This window comes from Calypte anna, chromosome 2 (assembly GCF_003957555.1).
Source record: "Calypte anna isolate BGI_N300 chromosome 2, bCalAnn1_v1.p, whole genome shotgun sequence".
NCBI lineage: Eukaryota > Metazoa > Chordata > Aves > Apodiformes > Trochilidae > Calypte > Calypte anna.
In genome coordinates this window covers 95,039,390-95,066,673 of record NC_044245.1, presented here as the reverse complement: position 1 = coordinate 95,066,673, position 27,284 = coordinate 95,039,390, and the positions used below count along the sequence as shown (strand labels likewise).

Here is a 27,284-nt window from a genome sequence, read left to right as displayed (position 1 = left end):
ATTATTATGGAAGAGCTATTAAATCTATTTCAGTGTATAATTTGAGCACCAGAGCCCAGGTGTGTCATATATGTGTGGACCTTATATTTCCATGTAACATAAAAGTGAATATTACAGATCCTAGATGTTAGAACCCTGAAATAGAACAGATTTTTAATACAATAAGAATTGGACATGGAATTGTTCCTGAAATCCTTCCTCTGAGAGAACTATATTTCCAAAGGAAATAATCAGAAAAATGTTATAATATGTTGACCATTTAGAAGCAACAAATACCAGCTAATCTGAACCTTTATTTAAATTAAGCGTATTTTATAATTTTACAGCCTTTCACATCTAAGAATATAATTAAGATGCCCAAAAGAAGTGGAAAAAAACCCCACTTGAATTATTTACTAGCTATACACAGCATGACGTTACTGAGATCAGACACCAGTTGTTTTAGCTAGGGAGAAGTGAAGTTATAGTTCTGAAATCTCTCAGGATGTTTTTCCATTCTTTTCCAAGTCTGCTGGCACAAAAATGCATGAAAATTAATATTGAGCAATACTTCTAATTTTTCTGGTAATTCAGTCCCCTGGCTTCAGGCAATGATTGAACATTCTGACAGAAAGTAAAGAATGGAAGTGGTATTAGCATCAAATTGGGGAACTTCATGCAGAGAAGTGACTTCAAGTTCTTGTGAATCTTTCAGGGTACAAATGATCATCATAAGACAAAGGATAGGCAAAATTTTCAAGGAAACTAAGATACATTTAAGTTGTTTGTTTTTTTTTAAGTGGGGACATAAGCTCTCTTCATCTTCTGATCATCTTATCTTTTTGAGCAGAGAACACAAGATTTGTTCCTCCAGAGGAGTCCTCTTCAACTTTTTTTCTTGCTCTTAAGACTGGTTCCTGGAAAAGAAATGGAATTAAAAAAGCTTGGCAAACAAAAAAAAAAATGCTACATCTAAGTAAAATAATTATTCCACCTTTTTGTTCAACCAATGTTCTTTGTCATTTTAGAAACAGGAAAAATGGTTTTAGGGATTGATACAGATCAAGCAAAAAGAGTCTGTAAAGTCCTAAAAAGCAAGGAAACATATGTGTGGGCTGCTGAGTGATGGACATATGAGGCAGGAATAATTGATGATGAGTAGAAGCACTGAGAAATGGGCCAGGTGCTAAGAGTTCCTAACATATATCACACTGAGCACCATATGGAGTGCTGCACTGAATAATAGCACCTAAGTTAACATAGTAATGCACTGGTGAAAAGTGCTAACTACATAATCATAGGTTAATACAAAATCTGGATCTGTTCAGCCTACTGGAAGAAATCATAAAGGATAAAGGTAGGCAAGTAATCTAATTGCAAGGTTACTCACTGAACAGGTCATATTAGGGATCTTATTTGGGTCTGAAGCTCATTTTGTTCTAGAAGGATAAAAATGGAGGGAAGTAGCAAAACTGATATTCAGAGTTTATGTTGATTTGATTTGTTTTAATATTACCAGAGTTTTAGGCAAAGTATAGTGTCACAATGGGAATATTCCCATCTTTTGTTGTGGAACATCTAGGTAAGACTTACATGTGTAATATCACATTGAATTTTCCCTTTATTCTTTTCTTATTGGTGCAACATTACCAATGTTCTAGATTTATTGATTTATTGTTATGGGGAACAGTATTTTCCAATAAGCTTGACTACATTCTGTCCTCAGATCTGCTATGACAACAAAGGGTGCAAATTTTGTTACAACATTCCTCACTTAAAAATGCCTAAAAATGCACTACTGATAAAAAGGCCTTTTATTTTTTAAAAAAATGTTTGATTTTTTTTTTCATCTTTTAAATCCTTCTTAAAGTTTTAAAAGTGGTGTTATAAATTATTTCAAAGAAGACATGACTTCTGAAGGATTTTTTTTTTTTCAGCAGCTTTGATATTTTTCCCCTTTTAAAACATTTTGTGGTTTTTTGTTTGTCTGCTTGTCTGGGCATTTTTTGTCAGTTTCTTTGTTTTGTTGGAGATATTTTTGAAGTATAGGTAAAATTTAAACCACAATTTTAAAGTTGACTGATATGAAGTGGTCTCCTTTCCAAGGCAAAGTTTGTTTTTACTTCATAAAAAACGCTATAAGCTCTCAGGTGTTCATTTTTTAATTTCAAATGTTTGGCAAGTAGAGAAATGGCTCATGCTTCATTGGTGTTAAACCCAGAATTCGGAATTTTATTAACTTCAATTTTCTTCAGTATTGGGAAGATAAACTTTCACAATATTATTACTCTTGCCTCTATCTTTCTTCTCCGATTGTGAAGGGAAACATATGGTGCAATTTCAAGAGATGAACATGGAAGCAGAAATTCATACCTCTATTTGGTATTAAAAATTATGTATCTAATAGAAATACTGATGGGCTTATTTGATAATATAACCTCTCATGATAGCATCAATTCAGTTTTCTGAAACGATAACTGGTGGAAGAGGTTTCTCTCAGCCGGTTCTCTTGCCGAACAGATAAAACTGGAACTGCTTCTTAAACCTGTTTGTGGTTTGGGGTCACATGAGCCAGGAATGTGGCCTTGCAAAGAAAGCTGACAGAACCTGGGCTCTACTCAGCCATCTCTACAGAGTCCTGGTCAACCAGTTCTGCTTTATCAGACCTAATGATGGGAGTGAGTGCTAAAACACAGTCACTTTTTTCCCTATTTTCTTTTTTCTGATAGTTTGAGCAGTAAAAATTATTATTTTTCTAAGTAACATCTGTATAAATTCCCTTTATCCTCAGAATATTATGACTGAACAGTATTATTTCCAGGGAAAACTTCCTTTCTTGTAAAACAAAGCATTTAACTTTTTTTAACTGGCAGAACTATTTTGACTACCCATGGTAAACCATTAAAGCATTTGACAAGAGGTCTCACACAATATTTACTGTTAGTATGAAATGCATCCATTTCTGTGGAAAGATGTACACAAGAGGAATGTAAATTCTGTGTGAAACTTAACGATGGCTAAAAAAACCTTGCTTTAATTAAAAAAAAAAAAAAAGTAAAAGTCAGGGAGCTTAGAAGAAGCTACTCATGTAACTCTTTGCCTGTCATATTGGAGTTTTAAGTTCTGTGCTGCCGAAGCAGGTGATATCATTCCAGATGATTCCAGAAACAAAGTAAAGTTGAAATGGGTTTTAAAGAAAACACCTTTTTCAATGAATGGAGATTGTTTTTCTTCACTTGCTATTGCATTTTGTTAAAAGAAATCTCTCATATGGGTACTGAAAATCAGCTCTTTGAATTTGATGGTGTTTTCATTGTCCCTTTCAGACTTTAAATTCTCACCAGCAAATAAAATTCTGTTGTTTGTTCAGTTTGTGCTGACAGTATTCCTAAGTGTGTGAAGGGTCCTGGATAAAGAAAAATTCTGTCAATATATTTAATAAAACAGGCTTAATGTAATGATCAACAAGATAACCCATAAAATCATCTATAGATGGGTAGGTATGCATCCCCAGTCATCTGTAGTTACATTTTGAAAAAATATTACTGTGAAAGTTAGGTAGCTTTGAGTCCAGACATGTAAGGTTTTTGTATCTATTATCAAGCTTATCAGCTTTGCAGGATCTTTCAGTAATTTATAGCACTCAAATGTTAAAGAAAAACATATATCACTGCTGTCTGAGAGAGACTCAAAGAAGGCTTAATATGCCATTTTTGCTGCTTAAAGCACTTCTATTTCCTTTTCTTCTAATCCAGAAAGAAAAATTTCCCCTTTTTAACATATCAAGATTTCAGTAGGTTTTTTTTTCTGCATGGTGCACATACACATAAAAATACCACTTTCTTTTTCATTTGCTCTTGCTAGAATCACTGGGGGCATTTTCTTCCTATTATTGTTTTCCCTTTCATATTGCTCTATCAGATTTTTTTTTGAACCATTGTGAGGAAAGTTATGTGCATCTTTAAATTATTTTAAAAATATAAATTTTCTTATAGAATAATAATACACAATCACTTGGACTTTTCTGGGTCTCAAATATTTTTAAATCTTTTGCTCTTACATCTTATTTTTCTTTAGCAAGACTATTAGATCCATATATTTCTTTTTTTCCTACTTTGGGCTCTTCTGGGTCTTCAGAATTCAGTAATAGCTTTTGGATTTAGTAGTGTTACCTGAGGTCTTAAATTCTAGAGTCTGCTCCCAGCCTGCCAATGCTTTATTTTCTCTTTTTCAGGTTTTCCTCGTGATTAGTGCTTTGAGTAAGGCATAGGGTTCCTGTTACATACTAGATCATTTACTACCCATAGATCAAGGAAAAATGACAGATATTTTAGTCATCCCTTTAGTGGAACAGTAATATCTGTGGTGTTCAGCCCTTCTCTATCCCCAGGGCAAAAAAAATGGAGAAGTAAATGATTTCTTACAAAGCCCTGAAGAGACATGACTAAAAAGAAAACTGTAAAGGATTAGGAGCTCAATGGCAAGTAAAAAGTGCACTTATATCCGAAAAAACAAGGCCAAAAGATCAGCCTGGAGGGACTACGGGTCCAGCAGGCTCACTTCAGCCCAAGGGAAGAATTGTGGCGTGTGTCCTCAAAACATCCTTCTAGGGATATGAAGGGAAAGATAATAATTGGGAAGGAGCAGTAATGATTTACCAAGGGTAAATCAAGCCTGACCAACCTCATAGCCATCTATGATTTGGGACGAAGAGAGAGTAGTGGATACACTGGGTACACAACTTTAGCAAGGCTTTTGACACTGTCTTCCACAATATTCTTATATTCAATTTGGGGTGTTATCATTTAGCTGAAGGAGATCTAAATGATGAAAAGTGGTTAGCCAGGCAGACTCAGAAAGTCATGGCTGATGGGTGACACTCTGGCTGGAAATCAGTAGCAAGTGTAGAACTGCCAAGGTCTGTATTGGGATCCCTCTTGGTTAGTATTGTTATCAGGTACCTGGAGCAGGTAATGGAGTGTGCACTTATCAGCTCTCCTGGTAGCATATTGGGAAGGATCAGTCAATGCACTTCTGGTAGTCAGGCAACCTTCCAGAGACCAGGACAGCCTGGAGGAATGGGATGACAGAGGCCTTATGAAACTGCATAAGGGCAAGTGCCAAGTACTGACCCTGGGGGCAGAGAAGCCCATGCAATGGCACAGGCTTGGGATGGACAGGTTGGGAGCAGCCTGTGGACAGGGACCTGGGGCTTGGTGCCTTAGCCAGCAAAGATGTCCCACAGCTCCATGGGCTGTGTGAACAGGAGTATGGCCAGTCAGCACAGGGAGTGAGCATCCCCCACTGTTCACTCCTTAGGACATATCTGGAGTACCACATCCAGTTTTGGCCCACCTCTTATAGCAAAGGTCTTGGCAAACTGGATTCAGTTTTGCTGAAGGCTCTGCAGATAGACCTTCGGTTCTGGTCTCAGGTTTGTCCACCTACACATTCCACTTTATGCTTTGTTTCAGTTCTTTCCCTGTCTTCCTGATGGCTCTGGCTGCTCATCTGCTGCTCTCAAGCTTTTTTGCAGTATTTTTGCCCCAACATCTCCCTGTTTTTTACTGCACCATATGAAATCTCTGTCTCTTAAAAAACATTCTTTCTAACATAAGGAAAGGAATGCTAGAGCTTTATACAGGGAGCATAAGAAATACAAAACAAAAAAAAAGAAAAAAACCCAAACAAACCCACCCACATTCAGCCCATTTTTTTCACTAGGGCAAACTCATATGGATGAGGTTTTTAAGAAATAATTCTGCCTGAGGCAGAAGTCCTGCCTAGGAAAAAAAAACCCAAACAAAAACCAACCAACCAAAGAAAACAAAACCAAACAAACAAACCTCCCCCCAAACCAAAGAAAGTTTATCCAGAGTTTCAGAAAACTGAGAAAAGTATTTTATAATGCAGTGTTAAGCAGTTTATTACAGTCTGTGCTATCACCTCTGACTGTAACATTTTTTCTTCCATTTGCATTAATTGTAGTTATCTAATTGTATCAAAGGAAAATGGTAATAGATTGAATTGTTTATGCTGTGAATCTGCTACGAGGTTATGGTTTATTTTTCTTTGTCTCAGTACGTTTTCCTAATATTGGAAAATAATATTTTAAGCTCTTATGAAGATGGCAATTACACTTTAAAGACAGATGAATATCTATCCTTACAAATGTAGCAATACTAACTGGCGGAATAATTCAATTGCTTCCCCTAACTAGGAAAACATTGCCATACCTATATATAGGTTATGTATTTGAATCAGATTGTGAAACTGATCAAAGTTCTAAGAATATAGAAACTAGAAAATATATTATGGAATAATCACAAGGATGTCTTGATGTTATTTTTTTAACTATGTTTGCAAGTAGAACTTCATTAGAGAAGTAGACCTTTCCTTTTCTGATACATTAAGTTTTATAGGAAATTTTACAGCCTTAGACTCTACCTATTTATGTGTTTTTGTCAACTAAAAACCTTATAAATGTAAATAGCCTCAGGGGGAAAAACAGTTTATAGTAAAAATTGAGTTGCTATGGTTAATATTTTTATTTTTGTACTATATATACACTGACCTGAAATAGTTTTCTTCATTTTAAGGTAACCGAGCTGCACAATATCAAAAACATAACTAGATTGCCTCGAGAGACAAAGAAGCATGCAGTGGCAATTATCTTTCATGATGAGACGTCAAAGACATTTGCGTGTGAGTCAGGTAAGCAGTTGGTATTGCATCTCTAGCTTGAAGAAATCAAGTTGCACATCAAAGTGTTGCTCAGATTAATTAATTTTAAACACCAGACAGAAATCCTTAGCTTAAAAGAATTTCAAGTAAACAAGAACCTTGGAGTTCAGGCTTTTGGGGGGGCTGGTAGGGGTTTTTTAATACACTTTGGGAGGTCTTGCGGGTGTTGCAGAGCTCCTACTTCCATTACTTGTCTTTCACTGGATGCAGATGGTCTAAAGAGGAGATTTTCAGCTAAAACTGTAAAACTGAATAGAAAATACCTATGGGATATTATTAAGTCAAAACATGAAACATGCTTTTTTTTTACCAAGTTTTGCTATAGGCACTTACTAAACTAGTAATTATCATGCCATTGCAAATAAGAAGTAAATACCATCTAAAACCTCAGGATGTTGTAAAGCTAGATGTCAAGCAGTCTGTGGTTTGAACAGCTACATGGTATTATGGATGAGTTAAGGTGAGAACAGACTTGAGCATTATGGTATGTAATGACAGGTAGTTACTTGTGCAATACTGAACACTGCACTATTAAAGAGCACTGCTTTCTTGTTTGAAAATACAATTGTACATGCCTATCAGGGGTTACTTTACTTGAAAAAATGCTTTTTAAAAGAATGATATTTTTTTTAAATCAAAGTTTGTATTTGCTTAGTGACATGTGAACCTGTGCATTTTAAAATTTTATTGTAAAAACATTGCATACTGTACAATCCACATTAATTATTCAAAAAATAAAACACGTGCAATGGAGGTAGATTAAACGTGTAGGCTCATGATGGACTTTGGATCAAGCATAGCAAGTGCTGATGTGAACATCCCATCACAAAAAAATGGATTGAGACAGCTTTGTTTGTTTATCAGTTTAAACTTCAGAATACACACAAAGAAAATCTCTGCCTTTTCAGGATTATTTTGACAGATTATTATGTAAGTAGTTTACGGTAAAGACTTCAATTTTGAATGTTTGGAGTTAGTAATGATTTAATAATATTATCAATATTCAAATAAAAACACTTAATTGAATCTCAGCAGCACTGAAATCAGTTCTGTGGAAATTGTTCTGTTTACCTACACATGCATTCCCTTCATTCTTTAATGAAAAGATGTTATTTCTTCCCTAAAATTACTATGGTTTGGGCATGTATTTCACCAAAGAAGGGGTAAACCTAAGAAAGTTCAACATGTCTGGCTTGCTCATCCCTTTCTTCTGTAAGAAACAGAATGCAACTCCATAACCCTGCATCTTGTTGTGTAATACAAGATGTGAGTACTATAGGGTGCCAACAAGATGCCCTACCTTAAAGGCCGTGGTCTATGTAAAGGTCTGTTTTGAGTGAATGGAGCCTTGGGTGAAGTGACACATGAGTGGAAAGCTTATGGGTCAAAGGACAGACCAACATGGGTGATATTGTAGTAGATGTCTACCTGCAAGACCTTGTCATCAACAAGAGAAAAGCCAGATGAAACATTCTTAAGGCAAGTGGAAAGCCTTAGGATCCCAGGCACTGTTACCCTTTGGCGACTTTAACCACAACAATATCTACTGGAAGGTAGATATGGCTGGACATAACCAGTCCAGATTTTTGGATCAAACTGAAGACAATTTGTGTAGGTGATCAATAATGTGATGAGAAGAGATGCTCTGCTCAGGGTCATGCTTGGCTGAATCCTGTGGATATTTGCCTTGGAGGGCAAAGGGCTCAGGAGAGCTAGCAAATATTCAAGGACAGCACTCTTTGAGCACAAGAACTGTCCTTCCCCTTCTTCAGAAGATGAGTGTTGCAGAAGACCATTTTGGATGAATGTGGAGCTCCTGACTCAGTTCTAGCAGAAAAAGTGAAGCACACAGAAGCAGGGACCGACTACCTGAGGGGGATACAAAGTCATTGTCCATCACTGTGGGAATGGAGCCAGGAAAGCTCCATCTTAGGCAAAGCTGACACTAGCCAGGGAGGTGAAGAACAGAAAAGCTTTCTTAAGGTCCATCAACAATAAAAAGAAGGAACTACAAAGTGGGTAGAAAATAGGCTGTGCTTAAAGAGTTGTGGTTATTGGATCAAAGCTGCTTGCAGCTAGTAGGTAGTGGGCTCCTCAAGGATCAGTTCTAGGACCAATATTGTTCAGTGACTTCATTGACAACCTGAATGATGAGATGGAGAGTACTGAGTGCTCTCGGCAAGTTTGAAGGTGACACCAGGTTGGGAAGACCCAAACTGGGAAGGCAGGGCTGCTGTCAGAAGAATCTGGGCAGACTGGAGAAAGGGAAACAGTTTTCACAGAAACGTTGTGAAATTCAGTCAGAACAAATGAAAGGTCTTGTCCCTGGGTTGGAGTAATCCCAGGCAACAAGACAGGCTGAGGGCCAACTGTCTGGGAAGCAGCTCTGCAGAAGAGGCCTTGGGGTACTGGTGGACAGCAAGGTGAACATATCCTAGGCTGTATTAGAAAGTTGTCAGCAGGTATGGGGAAGTCATCTGTCCCTTTTATTCAGCACTTGTAAGACCACATCTGGAGTACTGGGGATAGTTTGGTGCTCTAAGCATAAGAATATTGACTTACACGAGTAAACCAAGTGGAGAACCACCAAAGGTCAGGGTCAGGAACACAAACACTGAGAAGTGGGCCTTTTCAGCCTGGAGAAGAAACAATTTCAGAGTATCCTAATTGGAAAATAGAGAAGATGGAGCTATAAAAGTGTAAGATATTTTGCTGTTTCTGAAAGACTACAAATCTTAGCTGTGGGTATAGCAGAGTTTCAATCAGATTGCCTTTCTCTATAACTTCAGTCTATTTTAACATTATAAACTGCATCATCTCCATCAGATGAGATAGATACTCTCCTTAGCTTCAGTACAATCTGACTCTCTTGACCACCAAAACTTCTGTGTGTTCTGAAGTGGGAAGATACCATCTAAAAAAAAAATTAGTTTGCAGTTCATTTCCACAACTGAGATCTGTCTTCCAACAAGTAACTACCACCATTTCTGCTGCTGCTGCTATGTGTCAAGAACTTGCTTTCCTTTATGAACTTCATGAAGTTTAAGGAATATCTGGAGAGCTGCTTGTTATTTACAATATTTTTATCTTCTCAGATCTCTCAAAAAATGAGGCAGTGGTTTCTATGGAACAGTGCATAGACTTTTAACAGCCTTATGTTTATAGTGATGTACATGCAATGGGTTTTATTTTGGCAAATCAGGCTACTCCTTTGATAAAACAATAATATTTCTACTCCATTAATACCTCTTTTTTTCCCCATGGCTTCAGTGGAAAAGAATCACTCAAGTTCTTTTAACTCAGTCAAAAATCTACTTCTATATAAGCATAGATGCTTGACCTTTTTGAATTATTTAGGACTCTGAAATTTCATGTTATGAACATTTTTCCCTGGAGTTTCTAAATATACAGAAGCAAATACTTTGTACCCATGCTATCATACTGACCTCCAGGGGAAAATGGAAGGACAGTAATACTGAATTTATTGCAGAAGGTGATCTGAAGATAGAGTCAATAATTCATTGGAAAGGAGGAAGAAGTAATGCTCAAAGCTGAGTTGGTTTTATATAGGAACCAAACAATCTGAGGTAGATTTGTACAAGAGTTGTACAAGAAAATGTTTTAAAACAACTGTATAATTTTGATTTTGATAGCACAAACTGATTTCTTTTTCTCTTTGTATGTGATGACCATGTCATGAAAATCAGAACATTTTTCTGGTACTCAATTTTCTTGGTTATGATATTAAGTACAGTAAAAAGCTATTACTAAAAAAAAAATCATCTCTAAACATACAGAACAATTTGCTTCTCCCCAGAAAGCCTGAGAGCTTTGATACCAGCCCACTGGGTGTGCTGCCTAGCAGCCTGTAGTTTTTTTCCTAAGCTTCTAGATAGCTACTGCCAAGTCTGATCTCTGGGTGGGCTGTAACCCCCCCATTTCCATTGACTAATTCAGCAAATTAGTCATCTGAGTTGCATCTAACTTTTTGTAATCTTCATTTAATAATTAAAATATTCTGTAGAAAACAAAAAATCCTCCATATGCTTTTGTTACCACCTAGCTGTTCCCATCAGTGCCACCAGCGCTCGCAAATATACAGCAGCTGTGAAAACCTGTTCAATTCTGAAGCTCTATTGAAATACTTAGATGGGCAAACCAGCATCAGATATTACAGTTCCTTCATAAAAAGCATGGGATAAAAAAGTCTTTAAATTATCCCTCCTCTGGGAGAGAAGGAAGCTGCTTGCTGTCACTATCTCTCTCTCTGACATCTGTTCTAGTGGGCTGAGACTTGTGACTTTGCTGTTTAGCAAGCATAATTTTTAAATTGACTCGGTTACCATCAGAGTTGTTTCAGTGGATGTAAACTAATGAGAAGTCATGGCTGATTAAATAACATGAAAAGTAGTCTATTACTCAGCGAACTTAAGACAGACTCTAAAGAGGGGAAATTATTCTTCAGACTGTTGGAAACTGCAGCTTCCTTAGCAAGGAACCTGCTAAGGTCTCAGTTTCACCCTCTCTGAAAATCATGTGAAAGTTAATCCTATTAATGGAATTCATGGAATTTTAATTTTTTATTATTTTTTTTTTTAACATCAAGAATAATTAAATTATGAGTTTCTTTATAAACAGGGAGATGCAGAACTCTCAGGTTGCTAACACATAGAGACCTGAGAGAAAATTAGATGTTGACAAATGTATAAGCAGGTTAAGTAGAAGACCAGAATGCTGTGAAGAAAAATGAAGCAGTGGGGAATTTAGAGTATCTACTACAGCATAATAAAGGTTAAAAAGATGCTAGTTAGCTTTTCGTTCAATCAAGAAGAAGAAAAAAAGGAAAGTTTTTAAGATATGAAGTGACCTCATCACAAGAACAAATATAGAATATATGCCTAGCATCAGACTGTGTTGCTGCAGCCATTCAAATAGCAGCTATGAAAATTTAGAGGAAAATTTCTAGGAACTAAAGCAGTGAAGTCCCACACAGTCTCACAGAAATACTTCTTCATTCACACATAGTTCCTTCCTGCACTCTGCACTATATTATCAAGCAAACGGAGAAATTATTTTAACTCTGGATGCTATCTATTGGATTTGAGGTGCTGTCTTCCTGTGATACCTTTAAAAAGAATTGAGGTTGATGTGGTTTTTTCTTTGTTTTGTATGCTGGGGGTTTGTGTTTTTTCAGGTAAGTGTGCTGTTAGTTTTTGTGTAGATACAGCTGTTCTCAGGCACATATAGCTATTGAGAAGCTCTTCCTCCTGCAAGCCTTATGTTTGTAATGTGGCAGTAACCCAAGTGTCTGCCCTGAGACAGGCATTCTGAAATACCCTGTAAACTCACTCAGAAGTTGTAGATATGATGCAGTGAGTGATGGTGGCTATGCAGGCCCTGCCAGAAAATGAAGTTGGCAGACATGAATACTGATTAAACCTAGAATTTTATGGTGCTATTATGAAATTTGCTAGCGTGGTGGGTATTGTGCCTGAATAATAGCTAGCTTGCTAGGAATGAAATTTCCTGGTATCTCTAGGTCAGTCACAGACTATGTGAGAATATGGTTTTTCCTTAAGTGATGTGAGCAAAATAGTAAGTGATACAAGTCCCTGGCTTTTGTAGGCTCAGTGAACTCAACAGCACAGGTTTGTGTAAACTTTCTCTTGATTTCTAATGATAGAATGTGCATAAAATTGATGAATTTGTGAACCTATTAATAAAATCAAATTTGAGGGGAGGGTTGGGGATGGTGTTTCCCAGTAATATGGATGCAGAGACAAGAGAAACAAAATAAGTTAGTGCTGAAATGTGATTTCACTGTAGAATGAGATTTAACATGAAAAAGAAACGGGGCAAAATCCCAGAGAAATATTTAGACTACAACTGTGAAATAAATGCAGACATTCCCTGAGTTACTGATATTTATTTGTCTTCTCCCCAGTAAAATGTCCCATTCTTTAATAGAAGTAGATGAACTGAAGGGATTTCTGTCTTTCCAGGCATGCATGAACTGCAGTTCTATAGTCATTGCAGTCAAGAAACATCTTTATTATTATTTAGGAGTTTATACTTCAGTGTTCTCCTAGAACTTCCACTATTCAGGTCCTGGGGAAAATAGTATTGGGGTATTGCAAGAAGTCAATTAGCTACTCTATTTGAAACTTCTGGTTTAGAGGTTTATTCATCATACTCATGCATCTTAACTGATGCTAATATTCTTGTGGTTGTTTTGGCTCAACCAAACTGCAATTTAGCTTCTCACTGCAGTCAAACTGTGATGAGTAGTATCACTGTTATAACATTGAAAAAAAAAGTTTTACTTTATTGAAAATGAAAGACTGCTGGTGTCAAGTGGCAATGTGTTCATAAAGGTTGGGTTTTTTTTAGCTCTATACATATTTTTCCTTTAAAACCTATTTTCACCATTTGTTGGTCTCGCTTTCCTTCAAAAAAAAAAATTGCATTACTGCTATCATTTTAAAAGGCACAAATACAGTTCATTTTTTTACTGAAACAGCTTTTGGGCTATTCCCACCTTAGTAATGAGCAGGGCTTTTTTTCCTTGATAGTTTTCACAAGCAAAAATATTCTGTACTTGAAGATTTTGACAAATATCTGTGGAATATTAAGTGTAATTCATATCACTGTATCCTTTGACAGCTAAGAAGCTTAGAGATTTTGAATTAAAATTACAGTGGAACTTTGAGGCTTGGAGCTGAAGCATCAGTGATCATACCTGCTGTTATTACAAATAATAAAAATGGCTACATTAATTTTTAAAACAACCTGACATTTTCACTGTTTTGTGAATTTGGAACTCCAGGATCATGGAGGTGGTGGATATGAAGAGCAGCTTTTCAAATACAGTTTTGGTATTGGAAAGAGGAATACAAAATTCACCTGAAGCATGCAGAAAAATAATTCCATATAGCAGAAAATACTCTGAAATGTGGTATATTTTTCTCTTAATGTGGCAGGATTCATTACACGAAAATTTATGACCCTGTCTTTTCTACTTTCTGTTTGTGAGTATATTTTTATATACCAAAAGGGCCATATTTACTTCTCTGGATAGTGTATGGTTCACTGGAAGTCAGCTGTGTTGTAACTTCCACACATGCCACAATATTTTGAGATCCAGGAAAAGAGTGAAAAGAAAGACATTGCATGAAGTGAAATGTGTTTCTCTGTTTTCTTTCATACTCCCTTTTTTACTTTGATATTTCAAACCTTGATTTTCAAAATATTTCAACTTTCGCCCCTTCAGGGCAAAGTTCAGTCTGAGTCATGATTATAAAAATTTTATTCTAAGATAAATATTTAGGATGTAGATTATTTTGTGCTTGAAAATTTTTCCATTTTCATTAGTAATGACTTTTATTTCCTAATTTTTTCATGTTTCCCTGAAAATACACATCTTTATTCTCACTTTATCATATATAAATTGGAAAATTTTGGATTTTTGCTCTCATTTCTCTTAACTTTTCTGTGGTTATTTGTCTGAACTACGTTGATACAATTTCTGACACACCTTAGTACTATGTATAACTGGCAGATGGCAGGAATGCAGAAAATATCACCCAACTTTCAGGGCATATTCACTGATGGAACAGGTTCTATGCTATTACTTTCCAACATTTTCAGCCACTTTTAGGTTATTAATTGCATGCAAAATTAGTTTTAAAAAATTCGTTCAAAAAATTAGTTTCAAAAGAAAATATTCTGGGAAGATAAGCTCAGATGTTTGGTTTGGTATTGGTAGAATTGCTGGATGTCTACTGGTGTCTACTGGACAAGAGTAGACACACAAAATGGTCATCATCCCTTCAGCACTTCTTTCAGACAGGTCTCTGAGCTGAGAAAGTTGCTGCATTCTCAGTTTTTAGGGCAAATAGGGGACAGCAAGGAAAGAAAGTTAACTTCCAGCCTCGCAGGAGCACATATGGGGGCTCTGACAAAATGAGTAAGGAAAGCTGAAAGATTTCTAAATGGGGAAATTTACTTTGTAACAGCAATATGTGAAACACTAAATTTAGGCTTTGAAGATCAAAACATTTGGAGGCTGAAAATTTTTCTTTCTTTTCCTGAAGTTTCATTACATCTCTCTCTGTATATTACAGGTATAAGCATTCAGTTGCCCTTGCTGTTCAAATACAGTAAACTTGCCTCAACACCTTTACTAATGTTTAACATAGTGTGTCTAGATAAGTACAGAAGTTTTTTATTAGTCTGTCTTCCTGGACACATATATTGAAGTGCAGACACTGTATGTGCTTTTCTTATCACAGATTTACTCAAAGGAACTGAAATTTATATGAAATCTTAGCTGTTCCCATAGGAACACAAGTCAAAGAAGATTGCTAAGATAATAGTGAAACATCCATTTTAGAGTGTGTGTAGGTCTCCTTGGGAGTAAAAGAGTAGAAAAAAAATCTTCCTACTTGCAGAAGCTGAAACACTTCAGCAAACAAATAGAAGGTGTCAAGCATCTACTTCACTGGTAGGTGGTGCAAGGTCAACAGAATAATTTATTTTTTTTTTAAAGAATAGGAGAAATACATGAATCTCAAAACCTTTGCCCTAGAAGCTTAGCATGTTATTATCTTTTCCAGTATGCACAGAGAAGAGGTAGGTTAATAATGCTGAAGTCTAAGATGTCAGTAGACAGAGGTATGGAATTATTTGTTGGACATTAACAGATGAATTTCATAATTGCTTACTTGTTATTATGTTATTGGTTGTTGGGTTTTTGTGGGTTTTTTCCATAAGTCATTAAAATCTGATCCATGAGCTGCTAAAACCTGCCATAACTACAGCCTCTATGTTTTATTACCAGAAGAAATTCTATATTACTGTGGCAGCACGAGATCCTAAAAATGCAATTTAAAAGCGTGATCTAACTTTTGGTTTTCACGAAAAAAAACCCAACAACCTAGAAGTCTTTCTTGGCTTCTGACTGTTTAACTTAAACTGAAATCTAAAATTATTAATACTTTGTATGTCTATGTATAAGAAGAATTCTTCCTGAACCCAATTTAACTTTCTTAGTGGATTTGATAAAATGTACTGCATCATAAATAACTGCTAGCCCTATGAAAAAATGATATGGAGATATTACTTTATCCTTTGTATCATTTATGGCATAAATCAATTTCTATTACATTTAGAATAGTTTTTATTTATATTATAAGTGTGAAAGTCCAAATCTACCTCTTATCAAGTAAACACATTTTATGAAAAGGATGATGCAGTAAGGCATGATGTATTGTAATGTCTTCATGCTATGTATTCTTCGGTGTCCTGCACCGTGGTTTTAAAAATATTGTTCTGTTTGACACTGTCAAAAGGCATTAATGCACAATAATGAAAGCATTACTGAAAAACATCTGAGAATCTTGATGACTTCTATGCATTAAACTGCCTTGTCTTTTGATTTGTTATTAGCAGTGTGCTTTTGAATGGAAATGCAGCTTCGTTAACTGAATGGCAGATTTTTGTGCCAAAGCCAAGAAAAAAATCTATAGATGTATGTATTAATATAGAATCTGCTTTCACTAAAATAACCATTTATGAGTTTGTAGTAAGGATTTGCACTTGCTATTACTAGTAAGAAACATGGAATGTTCAAAAACATATGCAAAATAGAGAAAAATCCCTCTTTTTTGCCTCTTGTATTCCATGGCCATACTTCAGCATTAATCAGAGATATTACACAGTTGGCTTTCCAACTACCTGAGAACAGATTAACTATGTTCTGAAGCAGGAGAAAATCCATACCTCCTTCCTCTATAAAAAAACTGCTCTTTCAAATTGCTGCACATTTTATATAATGCAGAAACTAAAACCTCTGCAGAATTGTTTTTTAATGTGTTCTTACATGTGGGAATCATGTTATGAAACAACACATTTCATTTGGAAAGGGTGAAGTTTGCAAGCAAGTTTAATATTTTCATTTTAAAAGTAGCTTTAAACATCCATGTTAATAAGAATCCAGGTGTTTGCAGAACAGATCACGATACATTTGTGTCATTGTACACTAAGCAAAGTAATTTCTTACTTATTTTCCACAATATAAAAGACTTTGGTGATTTTTTTTAACACTTTGCAACATTTTTATTATAGTTAAGGTTGTTTACTCCACATGTTGTTCAAGTTCTTAGGCATATTACCTTTATTTTATCATGATTATCATAGAATTGAATTCTCAATAACCACTACATTTGAAATGATGGCCTGATTGGCATTTAGTCAATTGTATCCGGTCAAATTTCTATAAATTGTACCTAATTGTAGGTGTATATGTATATTATCATATTTACGGATGTCATTCCTTGTAGATTATGTCGTGTGTTTAGGTTTTTTTGAACATACATTTTTGCTTTTTAAGTTATCAGGAGTACTAAGGCTGGAAAGAGAGTGGCATAGCAGCATATAGTTGAAACTAGAACAAGAGTCCTGTCTTTTCTGTCTTGGTTAATTTGTCCCACGTTGCATTATGCATCTAGTTGTCTTTAATTGAATAATTTGTTGTAGAGGCCTTTGCTTCGGTAGATACTTTGGAAGAGAAGTGGATGTGACTTAGTATGAGAGCCTGCTGATCTCACTGATTGGAATTTGCCTCAAAAGGACAATTTTAAAGTGAATAGCCCTGGCTGGGGTGGAGGAAGATGTGGATGTACCTGGCCTGGCCAGAGCTGAGCCTGGAAAGAAATAAAAACTAATGGCTGGGTGGAGACTGCTCCTCTTTTCTGAGGGCCATCTGCAATGCTGGGTGATCCCTCCAGGCACCATTACCCTGGCTAGGGTAGAGGAAGCCACCTGGATTGTACTGATGCTGCTGTACCTGGCTGAGGGGGCTGGAACAGAGGGGGAGTGGCACCTGGAAGGAGATAAGAACTGATGAGTGGGTGGGGGGCTGCACGCTCCCCTCCAGGCAGTCTGTCTGCAATGGCTCTGATGCCTATGCCCCTGGCTTCTGTGGCACCTGACTGACAGCTGCCCCTTGGGATCAAAAGGAACTCAGGGGTATGTATGGCTGTCCATGCTGGGGCTGTTTTTGTTGTCTCTTGACCCACCGACATTTTGCATCGGGCCCTGTCCAGGGTCAGCGACAGCTTGAAGAAACTCACTGGGCAGCTGGGCCCTGGGTGGTGACTCTATTTCTCTCTCGCTCTCTCTCTCGCTTTAGCTCTCTCTCTTTCTTTCTTCCCACTTTCTTAGCCTTTTTCTCTCCCACTTCTCTCTCTCTCTTATCTTCTTTTCCTCTCTCCCTCTTTTGCCTGGCTCTATCATTTTGCTTGTGTCACTTGTCAAATAGAAGCTTATGCTTGCACCCAACCTTTGATGGTTGGACTTTGTCTCTCAGATCCAAAACAAAATAAATTTTAATATTACCCCAGACTGTAACATGTAGCACTCTAAGAATTTTTTTGTAAATTTGGGAGAAATTGATTCAATTTCTTTCGTAGCCTTACACTTTCTAGCACCTAGCATTGCAAAACGTAATATTGTACATTTGCATGGCTTCAAATTTACTACTTCTTGTGTTTTAAAGATTGCAAATTAAAAATATATTTTCAAAATGTTCTTGTAAGAAGGAAATCCAAACAAGATGTTTTCCTTGGAAATTCAGGCAGGACTCCAGAGCCTGACTGTTATAGTGTGGTTATTCTTTCCCAGGCTTTTAGGCTCCTGACCTCCATCAACATGATACAACTGCCCTTGATGCTGAAGTCATGCGTATTTCAGCAGCCTGCCAGGCAGACAGGCAGAGGGATGGGTAGATTTCTGGCAGTGCATTTAGGTCTTGATGAATCTGAATTTAGTCAGAAAAGTTCCAACCAGCTCTACAATAACACACTTTGGAGTGAATCATCGGTGCCTTGAGACTTATCTCTTAAAACCTTGCAGAAATGTTAGCACCATGTTAAGATGTGTCATCTGCAAAGAGCTGTATTTTTCATTGCCTGATGAAGGGAAGAGTCAATAAAGAATTATCTTTTTCGTTATGTCTTCATGCCTAGAAACAACCAGTCTTGGCTGTAAGCCAGCCTGCTGCAGTCCAGCTCTAGCCTGTAAATCATGCATCTTGTAAGCTAGGAAGGCATCATGTGTCTGCAAATTTCCTGTGTTTTTCATCTGTTTTGCTGTCAAGATAGAAACATGGCCACTTGCACTTACTTGTAATCCTGATGCTAGACTCATGAGGAGTCAGGGCACATTCAGTGACAATATTGAGAGTTTTGTTAGGTAAAAGAAATCTCCACCATTAGAAAATAAGCAAGTTTAATATATTCCCATATCCCTGTGTAACTGTATTACTTCCTTTTGTCTCTTCTTCCATTTTTGGAGCTTCTTCTTTCTTTTTTTTTTTTTATTAATTATTTGGACTGGTAGGGCTCTTGGCTTTTTAAGCACATCTGTTTACTTTTATTATTGCTCAAACTCCTAATCCTTTTAGTCTGCTCTTCTGGAAAGTACTGGGATGCTACTGACTCAGTCCTAATATGCCAACAGAGAAGTATGTAGCTGGCAGACTTCTAGATTGTTTCCTTTTTCCATTATTTTTTTCTACTTAAAAACTTAAGTAAAAGTAATAGAAGATACAACTACTTAACCCATACCTACACTGGTTGGGCATATTTCTACTTCCTTTCTCTGTGGGGGTGGTGTATTACCCCACCTGCTTTCCACAAGTTTGCAAACACTGGAATGGAAGCCAGGTATTAGCTGAGATAAAAAGGCTTCAGCTTATCTGCATAGAATGTAGGTCAGATCTCCTGAGGTTTGTGAATATGTATCACCCCGTATAATAATGTGTCTTCTGCACTTCCTGACCTCTCTTGAGAATAGCATACATTTAGTGACAGCACAAAACTCATGACATTAACTTATAGATTAAATTTGGAGTATTGACAGGTGATGTATAGCTGGCTGAGCCTAGGGAGAGTTCAATGAACAACATGATAATTTACTGCTCCAAACCTGAAACACCCAATCTATTTTTCTTTCTCTGTCACTAGTCAGCTTTTATTACATTTGGCTACTTACTGTGTGTAAGCTCTATGGGAGTGTTATCAGTTTTCTTGTTTCAAGTCCTTTGAAACCTTTTTATCACTGAATGAAGACAAGCTGAGAAGAATAGCATGTATAAATAACCATAGAAAGCTTTGCATGCTGCAAAAGTGTATGTAACCCTGTATTCATCATGGGATATTCTACTTCATGTAAAGGCTGGGCATGAAAATTTTGTGCCTAAATTTGTGCACGTTAGGAAACAAAACAAAACAATCCAAAACTAAAAATAAATATTTGGTGTGCATTATCCATTTAACTTCATAACATTTTCAAAGGTTGCTAGAGGTCTACTGCTAATATTAATGTTGCTATCAGTATTAACCCAGCCCAGTGAGCTGCTGAAGTATTAGAGTGGCAGCTGCAGTCTGGATGGTTGGTAAAGCTTGTAAATTTTCATCTTGCTGAGGCAATTCCTAAGATTAAACCACGTATGAGAAAACTGCAGAGATATATGATAGGCAGAATTTTATGTGAATTTTGACCACATGCACCTGTTAAATTTTCCAGAATTGTCCCAGCTTCCGTACCTGCAGGGTAAAGTTGCTTAATGCATTGTCACAGCCCATTTGGATTTTTTAATCTCTTTGGCCGTGTTTTCTCACAACTTTGTTTCAATTTTAAGAACATAAGTAACCATATTTTACATAGAAATCACTCTAAAATTCAACAATCTAAATAGCTCATTTTTCCTGTGTATTTGAAAAGAGTTCTGTATCTACAGTTTGTCACATCCTCTAAATAGAAGTAGAAAAATTGGGAAAAGTACAATAAGATTTCAAGTAAGCAATTAGGGCTTCAGAACCTCTAAGCATAGCGTGCAAAGCAGCCTTACCTGGAGAACTATCTTCTCTTTTTTATGAGTTTTATATAGTGCTACATTTGTCTTATAAAATATCAACTCCATCCCAGTAGTTATGCATTGCTTTTAACAGTTTTGTCAAAGGAACATTTTCTGACAATAGTCTAGCATTACTGAGTCTGGCTTCTGGGTTGTTTTTTTTTCTTTTTTGAGATTTACTAGAGTAGTTCATTAATCTCAAAACATTGGATACCACTTCCAATATGTTGCAATTTCTTTCATATAAAAGATTCCCAGAGTTCAGCGAGCTATGCAAATGAATCACAAATTAGCAGAGTTTTCAGTTCCTAAATAGTGTATTCCCAAGCAGCTGAGTTTCCCTTTTTTACAGTAATTGATGATCCAGGGATGAAGTTCCAAGCAAGGCGGCATTAAATCTCTCAAAGAAAGAATCCAACCTTTTCCTTGGTAAATAAATAAAAATGTTCTCCTGACTGAATTTTACTGTGTGAGTAGTTCCTCCGTCAGTTTGGGATGTTCAGCCATAAATTCTGTGGAGATCTTACATTAAATCTTTTTTATTTATTTCAAATAAGGGAATTCAGTCTAAAGCCAAGAAGCAAATTGCACTTCAGATGGCAGAAAAGAAGCTTAATAAAAAAGAAGCTTTATCAGTCTCAATCAGCACTCCTCTTAATGCAGTTTTAAAGTAAATGGTTTTAAAAAGTGGCCTGAAGTACACTGCTCTTCTTCAAATCAATATGACACTAATTGCAATTCAGTCTTCTCTGTATGAAGATTGCACTGAAACAAAAATGTGAACATAGTTTCTGTAACTGCAGTTCAGGTACATTCATACAGTATTTCCGTAAACTACAGAGATAAATTAACATTTTAGCTCTAAAAATACTTTCTTTTTTCCCAATTTTTCTCCTAAAGCATGACAGATTTAAAAGTTTTTGTTTTAAGGAGTCCCAGCTGCTTCTAACTGCTGATAAATATGCCTTGCAAATTAAGTTGAGGTTAAAACTGAAGTTAACCAATGAAAACACATCAGAGGAAAACTTAAAGTTACATTTCAGTTTTAAAATAGTCATAGAGTTAAATCTGGTTTACAATTTAAATTGGTTTTGAAACTTGTAAAGTGGTATGTTAATGTGCAAGTAAGATGTTAATGATGTTAAATGTATCAATTTTCTCCTTCCTGCTGAAGCAGCTACATTTGGTATGAAAATTTTCTATAAAAATACAGAAAATTTATATCCTTATCTTGAACCTTTTTTTTTTTAAAATTTTTGCTTTAGATTCATTTTTTGCCAGTCTGTAGATGTTCCAGAAAGTAGAATAAACACATTAGGTTTCAATTTTGAAAGTGTTTAGTAGATCAAAGCTGCAGTGCTGTTTGATAAGTTTTGGTGATCATCTATCTAGTGTGACAGTTCACTACAGCCTTCCAAACAAGTTTTGGATTGTTTCATAGTAGGTGGCATTACTATTTTTTTCATAATTCAAATTAAGCAATCACCCATTCCAATGACAGAATCGACAATTTTGTTTGCAAAAGCAATGTAAATATTCCAAACTATACTCATACTTTTCTTCTAACAATGATCCCAATAGTGCTCTGGCATGTGTTAAGTGTTTAAGCTTCACATTTAGTAAAATCCACATAAAATGTATTAATTTTCTGATGTTTTATGAAGGTTTGAGCCTTACTATGAATTGAAAGCTGCATAACTATTAGCATTATGAAGAATCCTGGTCCATTACTAAATGATAGAAATCAAGATCCCTTTACTTTATGGAAATCTATACATTATAAAAATGTGGGACATTTCTTAGTTTTTCCATGTTTTTATGTGTATCTGGACTTAATTTTTAAATGAGTTTTTTGAAGACTGAAGCAGTATAAAATTACTAGGAGCTCTGTAGTGAAATGAGGCAACCAGGTGCCCCTAATTGCCAGGGAGTGAGCATGAGCTTGTGTCAAGGCCACCTGTGCCTAATTAGGGTGGGCCCCCACTGCGCATGAGCAGGACCAGGGGGCCAATAAAAGGTGAGTCCTGAAGCACAGGCTCAGCTCAGCCCTGAGCACACTTTGCAGAGAGGTCAGTCGCTCTTGGAGCACTGTATTACCTTCATTGCGCCACCAGCGCTCATCGCCCTCAGGGTGAGACTCTGAGGAGTCCCAAACCCGGGGCCCTGGCATTGCAGTACTGGGTCTTAGCCAGCTGCGCCACCAGAGCCTCACCCTGAGGGCGATGAGCGCTGGTGGCGCAATGAAGGTAATACAGTGCTCCAAGAGCGACTGACCTCTCTGCAAAGTGTGCTCAGGGCTGAGCTGAGCCTGTGCTTCAGGACTCACCTTTTATTGGCCCCCTGGTCCTGCTCATGCGCAGTGGGGGCCCACCCTAATTAGGCACAGGTGGCCTTGACACAAGCTCATGCTCACTCCCTGGCAATTAGGGGCACCTGGTTGCCTCATTTCACTACAGAGCTCTTATAAATCTGTCACTGTACTGGGCAGCATTAATTAGTGGTTAGCCTAAATGTTTATGATCTTATAATGTTGAAAAACTAATCTCAAATTCATTATCTGTTTTTAAAAATGCTTTCCTTAAAAATGTGTGTAGTTCTGAAGTGCAGAGGCAATGTTATTGTTCTATTAATGAAATTATTAAAAAATAATTAAACAATAATTAAAACATTATTATGAAGCATCATTTGTTTCTAAACTAAACACAGAAATAGTTTCCAATTTAGGGAAAATAAATAAGACTATCGGGTAACAGAAAAGTTAACTTAAAAACTAGTGAAGTGGAAAAGAGCCAGTTCTGTCAGCAATGTGATCATTTAATCATCTTTCAAATAAGAGCAATGGCTCACTAATATATATTATATCTGTGTCAGCAAATGGGAAGTATTATGTAAAGTGTTCCCCAAAGACAGTTCTTTCGACTGCTGTTGGAAAACAGTCAACTGCATTTTAAAATAGTATTTGCTCAGTGAATTTGCTTGTTTTTTAGAAAACTCTTCATTGGCCAAACCTCTCAGTAGCTTAACATTTTGTTTCATTTAAAGAGATAAGAAAAAAAGAAAAAAGAAATCAATGTTGTCACTGAAGCTTCTATTCCATAAAAAATACATGGCTTTTTGTGGTTTTTTGCCTAGGTTGTACTAAGGGTTACTTTGACTGGACCTAGAAATTGAAATAATAAATATAGAGAATTTACTATGAAATTATAAAATTAATATGGCTAATAAACATAAAAAGAATATTTGAATGTGTTAAGGGCTAGCCTATTTAGGAAAGACAGGTTTTTGTTAGGTTTGTTTTTATAGGTATTAAACAAGTAGCAAAGACAAAATGTCTTATTATATAGCGTCTGCTTTATATTCTATACATCAGTGATCTTACCAAAAAAAAAAAAAAAAGTAATTTTGCTTTAATGCACAAGGAGGTTAACCTAAATTTTTCTATAGCTAACAGTCACCTTGCTGGAAAAATGAGTAGTGAATTAAATAAGGTGTCTGACATTTATCTCCTCTATTCTCTTTAGTGATGGGAAATGAATTAATGCAGGAAATTCAAAAAGCCTATGTCAAAATGTTTCTGCTCACTGACAGTGTGAACCTTTTCCAAGTGTAGTACAACATCCATGATGTGATTTAGGAAGCAAAGCTCCTAGCATATGGCACTCCATACAGCAGCACTCTACCTTTATTAAGTGCTGTCCTTGCTGCTCTGAGCCATCAGCTTTAAAGTACCAATTGGCACTATTCAGGACTGTAGCTTTTTGATATTATGTTTGTCTATCAATAATTCCAGTATCTGTGGACTATACTTAGTTTTCTTTCTGTGTGGCATTTCATATTGAGTTATACTTTTTACTGAGAAGCATTTATTACTTATGCATAGAAAGAAAACTCAGATAAAAATGTAGTTTGCTGACTACAGGACTAACTGAAAAGTAAATCTAAGAGTCCTGAGTGTCATTAACTTGTCCTTCAGCTGCACTGCTCTGCTATGCATTTCCTGAAATCTGGAGGCTTCCTAATATTCATATCCTATCAAAAATTGCCATTTTAGTTAAATTGTAGACATGAGTATAATAAAACTTAACAGTGCAAGACAAACATCTAAATTAAATGGCTTAATATCTTTATTTCTAAGCATTAATTTTTTTAAAATCTATGATTACAGAGTACTAGAAAATGTGAGTAGGATGAAGCTGGAAGAAGAGTTGTATGCTTCTGCCTGTGATTATGTCAAATTACTTCATAGGCAGTTTGTGTATGCATGTAAGCTAAATTAAGAAAATAGTGGTAGGCCGTGAATTATGGGGTTTTAAATAATTTTAATTTTGTAAGGTTGACACATCTGTAACTTTAGTCTCCTTCGTGAATCAAGTAGATAAAAGCATGGAAAAAAATTAAATGAACACTGATGGAAATTTCTGTGAATACTGAAGAAATAAATACTGTCTTTAATGGAAGTCTTGAAGAAAAACTAGACATTTATAACACTAAATAGTGTGTATGTAAAAAAACTTAAATCAAAATTGATTTTCATAATTAGAAGTTCTATGCATGTCTTTGTCAATATAGACCTCAGGCTTCATTCAAATCAAGGGGGTAAAAGAAGATGCAGTTTTCTGATATAAACAGTAAAGGTTTCTCTCTAGAACAGCATAGCAGCTCCAAAATGTCAATATCATTTTTGTAACTAGTTTCTTCCATTCATGCTTCAATCTACAATATTACCCTTATGGACTTGGGTATAGAAACAGATTAATTCATTTTAAAAGTTATATTCTGTGCAAAGATATATGTTAGGATTTATTGCTAAAATTTAAAGAACAATAAGTGTCTGTCTGCCCTTATCTGAATAAGGTGGGGGTATTGGGGGTGTTCATGTGTTTTTAAGTCAGGAGAGTTTTGGAGTAGGCCACAGTTTCCAAGTAGAAAAGAGTAACATTCAAACCGCCACTTACTCATTAAAAAACATTAATGCAAAAAATAAGGGAAAACATGGCAGCATATACCTTGTATTTTTGCCCATTTGTTGTGTCCTAATGGTTCTAGATAGTTCATTTTTAAATTATATTGATCAAAACTGATCATCCCTGCTATTAATAACTCAGTTCTGTTTATAATAATTTTTCCAGCTTGTTTTCTCCATTAAAAGGTATCAGCCAGGGAGAATCTGGATCTGAATTTTGCTTAGGTCATGAGAGATCCCAAAGAGGACTTTTGCCTGGAGCCCAAGTAAGGAACACTTTTGTCTTTCCTACTGTATGAATCCAGCTATTCCATACAGGAAAGGACGACTATCCCCTGCCCTCCAGTACTGTTTGCTTTTAGAAATCAGTTCACAAGTAAGCAGTAAGTGGGCAATGAATCACCAGTGTGCATAAAGTGCAGCTTCATCTTCAGATACTGTTTTCCGCTCTAATCAGCACCTCTGATTTACAAACCTAAATCTTAACCTTTGTGAGCTGCTCTCATTTTATATGGTTCTAAATATTAAAATTAAACATTTTTTACACTGTTATTGTGAGTTGTTTACCCTTAAATGAAGATGAAAGATTTGAAATAAAACAATCTTTCATCAGTGAGTCTCCAGTTAACATGGCCCTAAGCCATCATTCATCAGAGTTCTTGAAGTTTCAAATTATTTAATCTTGGTATGTTCTGTAAGATTGCATTCATCAAGATTTAGTCTGATTTTCTTGGAGGAAAATGACACATAATTGAAGTTGGCCATTTGCTGTTTTCCTGGTTCAGAAAAGGACTTAGCTTGGCTGTGATGACTCTTAGAATTTGTTCCACTGAAATTAAAAAAAGAAAAAAATAGAAACTCCACAAAAGTTTCAATTCTCAGTTTCATCTTTAAGCAGCTATATGTGTTTCTTCCTTCAGATCATGCTGACAGAAATATCGGTGGTGTGTTTTGATACAGTTTAGATACAATTTTATTTTACGACACTTAATATTTACAGGAGATTTTGCCTGGCTGGAAAGTACCTGTTTTCATAAACATTCCAATATCACAAAGCATTTTTTTTAATTGAAATAAAATTTAGGTGTATCAAATGCAGTGAGCTATTTAATGCTGCGAATAAAAGTGACAACAAATGGGAGTAAGAAATGTGAAGAGTTTGTAAAAAAAAAGAATCCCCTTGGGTCTAAATTCTGTAGGTACAGATCCTGAGAGTGGCATTATATTTCCCTAGATACAAACTCTAGCCCATGCAACTTTTAAGGGTTGAGACTTTTCTTTTTACAGTAGAAACACATTAAAATCCACCAAGAACACACATTGAGTCATTTCTAGTTTATACTTAGTTCTGTCTGAGAGTAAAATTTTATGCAGCTGAAAATTAAGTGGAATAATTCTACTCTTACAGACTGTTGTTCTCTGCAGTTGCTTTGGATCAGTTTCTTTGCACTTACAGTGACATAAAATCCTGATTGTTACCTCTAGTAGTAGCAAGGACTCGGATCTTTACAACACTGTTTTAGTGTCTGGGAAAAAATGCCGTATTTTTGGGCAATGGAAGCAGAGAAAGGACAAAATTGTTCTTTCAAGGGAGTTGTTGCTATTTTGAGGTGGTGTACAGGGCTGGGCAGCAAAAGCTTCCCAGAGTCTGGAAAATCGTGAGCGGGCAACACGAACACT

The 27,284-nt window shown here is 36.1% G+C and overlaps 1 protein-coding gene across 1 annotated transcript in view; it reads left to right on the top strand.

Moving 5' to 3' along the window:
• The window catches only part of DOK6 (docking protein 6), a 243,745-nt gene that overhangs the window by 112,249 nt on the left and 104,212 nt on the right, over window positions 1-27,284 (top strand). Inside the window, exon 3 of the mRNA XM_030445573.1 lies at window positions 6,579-6,693. Within this exon, the coding sequence (XP_030301433.1) occupies window positions 6,579-6,693 (115 nt within the window). The remainder of the gene's footprint in view (window positions 1-6,578; window positions 6,694-27,284) is intronic.